This window comes from Pteropus alecto, unplaced genomic scaffold (genome assembly GCF_000325575.1).
Source record: "Pteropus alecto unplaced genomic scaffold, ASM32557v1 scaffold43, whole genome shotgun sequence".
Classification (NCBI taxonomy): Eukaryota; Metazoa; Chordata; class Mammalia; order Chiroptera; family Pteropodidae; genus Pteropus; species Pteropus alecto.
Window position 1 is genome coordinate 1339934 of NW_006435764.1, and position 7156 is coordinate 1347089.

The 7156-nt window shown below is 66.1% G+C and overlaps 2 protein-coding genes across 2 annotated transcripts in view; one reads left to right on the top strand and one right to left on the bottom strand.

Annotated features, from left to right (window-relative positions):
* TRPM5 (transient receptor potential cation channel subfamily M member 5) overlaps positions 1-1436 on the bottom strand; it is a 17311-nt gene extending 15875 nt beyond the window's left edge. The window contains exon 1 of the mRNA XM_025046280.1: positions 1321-1436. Within this exon, the coding sequence (XP_024902048.1) occupies positions 1321-1436 (116 nt within the window). The remainder of the gene's footprint in view (positions 1-1320) is intronic.
* A 1235-nt stretch (positions 1437-2671) lies between these two features.
* KCNQ1 (potassium voltage-gated channel subfamily Q member 1) overlaps positions 2672-7156 on the top strand; it is a 287759-nt gene continuing 283274 nt past the window's right edge. Inside the window, exons 1-2 of the mRNA XM_015588669.2 lie at positions 2672-2698; positions 2813-2942. Coding sequence (XP_015444155.1) covers positions 2672-2698; positions 2813-2942 — 157 coding nt within the window. The remainder of the gene's footprint in view (positions 2699-2812; positions 2943-7156) is intronic.

The window sequence follows — 7156 nt, forward strand, 5'->3', positions numbered from 1 at the left end:
TGTGGGCCCCCCCTCCCTGCCACCAGGCTGTGCCCAGTGCCATGCCACCTGACCTCCCACAGCCGGGGGCTCGGATGCATCAGCCCCTCCATGCTGCAGAGACCCAAGGGCTGGCCCATGTGACCGGAAGCTGGGTCCCACCACGCTGCCCACCTGCAAGTGTCCCCAGCACCTCTCTGACCTGCCCCCGGCATCTCCCATCCTCCTGCCCTCAGCCATGGCCATCATGGCCACTGAGGCTCCACGGCCTCACTGCCCGGCACATCCTGCCCTCTCCAGAGGCTGTGGGGCTCTGGGTTCCGGAGACCGGGCGGCCCTGCCCCTCGAGGCCCGTCCTGCGGGGCTTGGTCCTCTGGCTGCTCCAGAGGTGCCCAGTCCAGCAAGGGAGTGGGCAGTCCCGCCCCCCGCTGAGTCATTTCCAGCTTCCCACCGCCCTGGCCCTGCCCCCATAGGCGCCCTGGGCGGAGCCCAGCCAGGACAGGCCCTGTGACAGGAGCCCCTCCCGCTGCCCCTCGCACTGGTGGCTCCTGTCCTCAGGGCCAGCCAGCCCTTCGATTCTTGGAGAGGGGCCGCGTGTGCCCACAGGCGGTGAGCAGGGCACCACAGGGACCTGTGCTGTCACGGTCCCCGCTGTGTCCCCCAGGACGGTGTCTGAGCCCCACGTCCTGGGGCCTTCTGTGGAAGCAGGCTCCTCGCAAGATGCGGCTATGCTCGATGGCATCTTGAGGACCCTCCCTCATCCACCCGCTGCTGTCCTTGTCACCGCGGAGAGGGGACGGATGCTGCCTCCAGCCCAGAAACACCTGGGCCTCCCGGGGAGCCACGGGAGGGAGCGTGGCCCCGTGACTCCTCGATTTGGGACTCCTGGCTCCAGATCACGGGAGGCTGTTTTAAGAGGCCCAGTCTGTGGTCATTCGTTGTGGCCTCCCTGGAACCCTCTGTGCGGTCATCGGCCGGCCCGCATGCGTGTTGCCAGCCCAGGCCAGGTCCGGCGTCCCACTGGCTGTGTGGTCGCACACGGGTCCCCTGCCCCACCCCTGAGTCCCACAGTGGCCTCAAAGGGTCCTGGACACAGCCCTAAGGCGGGGGGAGGGATGCAAACCCTCCACCCCCAAGCCCTGGAGAGGGACCTTGGTGCCCAGGCTGCGGGCGGGGGTTTTTGAAGGCGGCCTTTCCAAGCCGGTGACCATTGGCTTTTAATACACCGGCTGGTGTCCGAGGACAAGGCCTGGGTGTGTGTGGAGGGGGGGCGGGGCGGACAAGCCAGGAGCTGTGTAGGAGCGTCCGGGGCAGCTGTACACAGTCCTGCGGACTGCGTACCCAGGGGTCACCGGGCCCCGCTCCCTCCGGAGGCTGCGGAGAGGGTCCTTCCCGCTGCCTTCAGCTTCCGGGGGCTCCTGGGCTGGTGGCCACGTCACCCCAGCCTCTGCCTCCATCTTCGCGTGGCCTCCCCTGTGTGTTTCTGTCCAAATGTCCCTCTTCTTACAGGGACCGGTCATTGGATTGGGGCTCCCTCTACTCCCGCGTGACCTCGTCTTAGCTAATCACACCTGCAGAGACCCTGTTCCAGATCAGGCTGCATTCTGAGACTCGGGGTGGACGAGAATCTTGGGGTACCTTCTTCAAACTCCAAGCATGTGCAGCAAGGTGGGGCGAGCATACTCTATGTGGGGGGCAGAGCGGAGACCCCAGAGACGGCCCTCCTCACTCCTGCCAGGGCCCCGTCACGCCTGGCCACCATCGGGGTCATTTCTGTCCACATTTGACCCGTGGCCAGAAAGCGGGGGTGCCGAATGGGGATTGGGGGTTCTGAGGCCAGGACAGCACCAACATGCTCATACCCCGTGAGCCTCAGCTGGTTCAAGGAGGGGGCCTGGCAAGGATGGCCCTGCCTCACAAGGGGGCCCTGGAGTGCCCCCAGGTCTCTGTCCCCACTGATGGGACAGCTGGAGTGCGGAGGGCCGGCCTCACCTTCCCTGGGGGACAAACCACCGCCTGTCACCCCACAGCCCAGCAGGCCTGGCCTGGACCCCAGCCCCCAGCCCGGGGCCGAGGGGACAGGGGACATCGGGGCATGGTGCCGGGTGCCGGGGGTGGCACTGTGCCAGACTCCAGGCAAATGCGGCCACCAAATGGGAAGGGGATGCAAATGGATTTGCATGAGCAGGTGTCCATATTCTTAACATCTCCCTTGTTCCTGGAGGGGGTGGGGCGGCAGGGGGGTCCTGTGCGGGAATCCTGCCCGAGTCCTGAGGGGGTGGGCACGCAGATCTTCACCCCGATGGCCTAGGCGCCGGGGGTCCTTGCTCTGGGGGCAGGCGGCCACCAGAGAAAGGACATCAGCGTGGGCAGCACTGGGCAGCCGGGTCCCGGGGGTCACGGTGCAGCCCCTCCCCAAGCTGCATGGCCACCCCACCCCCCAGACTCCCAGGGCCCCCTCCCCTCCACGAGGTGCTGGAAGGCAGCGGTGGCCACGGGAAAGCGCTGAGCAGTCCACACTCCGCGGACAGCGGTTGGCGCTGTGGCCCCTCCAACCTCCCTCCCCCACAGTGAGGACCCAGGGGTCTCCCTGGGCCAGGTGTGGAGGCCTTGGGTCTGGAGGGGGCCCCGTGTGCCCCTCAGCCCCTGCCCCGCACCTGCCACCTCCGAGCCTCTCCTGGCTGCTGGTCCGATGTCGCCCACGTCCAGACCCAGGGCGGTGAGGCCACCCTCCTGCCCCAGCTCCCCACCCTGCCCAGGACGAGGGCCCCCACGCCAGCTCCCACCCGGGAGCCGGTGGCTCCAGGCACCTACCTGCCTGCTTTCTCCCCAGCACCAGGACATGGCGCTGCTGCTGGCCAAGGAGACGCGGAGCTGCCCACAGCGCGGGCACCTGCAGCTGCGCCCCTCCCTGGCCACTCCCGGCACCCGGGCAGCCAATGCGGTGACCGACGCAGGGCGGGGTGGGCACTGATGTCCACACGGCCAGCCTGCAGCCCCGCTCTGGCCAAAGCCAGGGAGGTGACCCCATGTGGGGGTGGCTGCGGGGCCGCCTTGCCTGTTGCTGTGCCCACGGTGGGCTCTGTCTGGTGGTGGCCTGTGGCCCAGAGTCCAGCCAGGGTCGCTCGCTGACATGCCTCGGCTCCCCGGAGGGCCTCGGCTTATCTCCCTCCCGTGGGGCCGGCTGAGCCCAGGGCAGCGTCCCCTGGAGGCCTGGGGCGGGGGCGGCCCCTCCCCCATCCTAGGTCCTGCAGAGCCACAAGGCCTCGGCCCCAGGGCGTGTCGTCCTCCCAGAAGAGTGGCCGGCTTGGGCTGGCTCTCGGGCACCGTGGCCATTACCTGAACACTGTCCCCTCACCCAGGGGCAGGACAGGGCGCTGGGACATGTGGCCTCTGGGCCTCGGTTTCTCTGGAAAGTGGGGATCCGGCTTCTGGGAGCTTCTGGGGGACACTCAGTGTGCCCCTTCCCCAGAGAGACGCCCAGGACCCCTTCCCAGGGACTCTCCCTCCCCTGAGCTCGGGGAGGGGCGGGGCCAGATCCAGACCAGCACGCTGGGACACCCCCGCTGTGTCCTCTCCGGCCTGGCCCGTTGGCCACCAGAGGGCGCCCAGGACCGCGGGCAGAGTCCGGGCAGATGACCGCGGTCCTGGGTGGAGGCTCCAGTGGCTTTGCCCAGGCACAGGGGCTCGGGTCACCCCCACAACAGCCGCCCGAGGGCTGGCACACCGGGGCTTCCCCCGAGCCCAGCCAGAGGACAGGGGCTCTCTGAGGCCCCTCGGAAAATGCCAGGCTCCAGCAAAGTGAGGCTCCCGGGCAAGGACCCCACAGGCCTTCGGGCAGGCTCTGGAAGGGAGATGCTGATGGAGGCTGGGGGCCACGGGGCCACACACCCAGGCACCTCTCCCTGCTGGCCGGTGGGTTCTGCCAGCCTGGGGCATGTGGAGCCTGAGGGGGTGTCCCGGAGCCTCAGAGACCATGGGGACACCCCGTCCTTGTCCCCTCCTTTCCTCTGTCCGGTCCTGCCCCTCCACCTCTGAAACCCATCGCTGGACGCCCCTCCCTGGCCACCCCCAGTCCAGACTGGCTCCTCCCCTTCCCACAACCCTCCGTGGCTCCCCATTACCCCACAAGAAAACCCCATCACCAGCCCGTCCTGCCCATTGCCGCCTCCCTGCCCGGCCGCCTGGCCCTGGCTTGGCCCCCTCGCCCAGCCCCCAGCCCCACCAGCGCGGGGCGCCGGCCCTGGGTCCCCCTTTCTGTGACACTGGAGTTGTTTATCGGACAGCCCGCCCCGCTGAAGTGACTTGCGCTCACTCATCTGCCGTGCGTCTGCTTCCCGCTTCGGGCTGCTGGCCGCTGGGTGCTCACTGCTCCCTCCAGGCCCGGAGCCCAAGCTGTTGGATGAATGAGCATGTGACAGAGTGAACGCATGAGTGTGCCTGTGCGTGAGCCGCCGCGGGAGAAGCGGGGTGTCCGGGCAAGTCCTTGGGTCCAGTGGGAGGCAGGGCCCGGAGGGGCTGGGCTCAGCGCAGGCCGGGCCGCGGCTGCACAGGTCCTGAGGCGTGCAGGGGCCACCTGTGTGCACTCAGCTGTCCGGAGGGACGTCCGAGCTGGCCTGTGCTCCAGCTTTACCTGCAGCCGCCTTCATCCCTGTTCCAGCCACAGATGGCCCTGGGGCCAGCAGCGCACGCGTGGGATTGAGCTCCCGCGATGCTTCCTTTGGGGAGAGGCCACGTCCAGCCCCACAAGCCTCTATCCCTGGATGCCAATCCCAGTGACCACAGCCACCTGCGCAGTCTTCTGCCACTGGCTGAGGCTTTGCAGGGAGGGAGGGGAGGGGGTGAGGGCCGGCCCCCCGTGAATGCCACCCCAGCCAGCAGCCCTCCCCCAGGGCGTGCTGGGCGCCACAGGAGACTCCCAGCCCTCTGGCACCCCTCTGCGCCTTTCCCTGTAGGACTGAGGCCACAACTCCGAGAGAGGCCAGCAGGCCTGGGGCTCCCGCTGGCGTGGGGGTGTCCTCTGACCCTATTGTTCACTCTTCTCCAAGGCTGAACCTTGTGAAAGCTACTGAGAAAGGGGCCAATGTGTCCCTCTGTCACCAGGAAGGTCCCTGCCCTGGTCCCTGGGGGGTAGCCGCCTCTGGCCACTCCGGCAGGCTCTGCAGGCCCGGGCCCCTGTTCGTGGGCTCTGGGCTGACCCAGGCACCCACGATGGAGGCCGAGAGCCCAGCGGGCTACTCCGTTTGAGGGTCGTCCACGCTGAGCTGCCCAGACTCACCCCCCACCACGCCCCTGTGAGGCAGACGTGTCTTTGCTGACCCCCCACACGCAGGTCTTCCTGCAGCCCAGCCACAGGACTCAGGGGACTCGGCAGCCCTTTCGCCCCCCTAAGGGGTCCCAGCGTTCTGCAGCTGCTCCTCGTGGGCCCTCACCCCACAGCCATAGCCAGTGTCCTCTCCCTAAAGTGACCATCAGGCTCTTGTGAGCTCAGGATGCTGCATCCTGGACCGTGGTCTGTGACCCCTGCCCCAGGAGCAGGGACTGGGAAGGGCCAGAGGGTGGCAGCATGAGCTCTGTCTGGCCTGGCCTCTGGCCCTGGCCCATAGGCGGTGCCTGCCGTCGGGCCACCGGTCTGAGAGGAGGCATTGGCCATCATGATGCTGGGACAGGGCCTGGGAGGAGGCGTTGGCCATCACGATGCTGGGACAGAGACAGAGAGGCCGAAGGGGGCTGAGCCAGACTTGGGCGTGGCCACTGGCCCCGCTCCATCGCCCGCCCTTCCTCGGAGAAGGAGGCCTGAGGACACCCCGCAGGACTGCAGACAAGCTGGGCACCCTCCTCGGCGTCCACGCTGGCCACTGGGGACAGGTGTCAGCGAGGAGCGGGCGGGCGACTGTGTGTTCTGCGTGTGCGCGTGCCCGCCGTGGGCCTGCGTGTGAGGGGCCGTGTGCCACCCACAGAGATTCCCTTAACAGCTGTGGGTCCAGGACCCAGTGTAAAACAGGGACGGTGACAACATCTCCTCCTGGGGCCTGTGGGGACAGGAAGACGCTTAGGACAGAGCTGGTGTCCTTAGAACCTGCTGCAGCCCCTGCTACCCCAAGCTCTGGGTGAGCGTCTGTGCAAGGGCCAGTAGATGTGTGTGTCTGTGTGTGGACACATTGTGTGAGTGCCTGTGCGTATGTGTGGACACACTGTGTGTGTGTCTGTGTGTGGATACACTGTGTGTGTCTGTGTGTGGACACATTGTGTGAGTGCCTGTGCGTATGTGTGGACACACTGTGTGTGTGTCTCTGCGTGTGGACACACTGTGTGTGTCTGTGTGTGGACACATTCTGTGAGTGCCTGTGCGTATGTGTGGACACACTGTGTGTGTTTCTGTGGGTGGACACACTGTGTATGTCTGTGTGGACATACAGGCTCTTGCCCTATAGGTTCGGTTGGAGCTCCGGGTGTGTCCAGGGCCGGAGGACCCCAGCCCCACTGGTCCCAGCTGCCCCTCTGTCCCCTTCTTCTTAGCTCCTGAGGAGGCCTGGAAGCCAACCCTCCCTCCCTGGGGTCTGCAGGAGAAAAGAGGCGCCTAAGGGCCATTAAGTTACAGGTGGACCCCGCCCCATCCCATCAGGCCCCCGCCCACCCACCTGCTCCTCAGCCGTTCCATCTCCCATGGGCTCATTCAGTCATCTGGCACAGATCTGTCGGGCAGCTTCTCTGTCCCAACCCCATGCTAGATGTCAGGCGAGACCGACCATGAACAAAGAAAGAGAGGAGAGAAAAAGAAAGAAAGAAATTATCGAGCGTGGAGTGAAATACAGCAGGGAGAGCCAGTGGCTGGGGATTTTATTTGTAAATGGGCCGGTCAAGGAATACCTAATAGGGAAGGTGACATTTATGCAAATAACTGGGAGAAGGGTGGTCCATCTGCCCTTCATCTACTCACCTACCCACTGCCACTGCCACCCATCCACTCACCTTTCCCCGAACCCACCCATCCACCCATCATCCATCCACCCATCCACCCATCATCCATCCGTCCATCCATCCACTAACTCCTCCATCCATCCATCCATCCACCCATCATCCATCCACCCATCCATCCATCCACCCACCCATCATCTATCATGTCCATCCATCCATCCATCCATCCATCCATCCACCCACCCATCATCCATCCTCC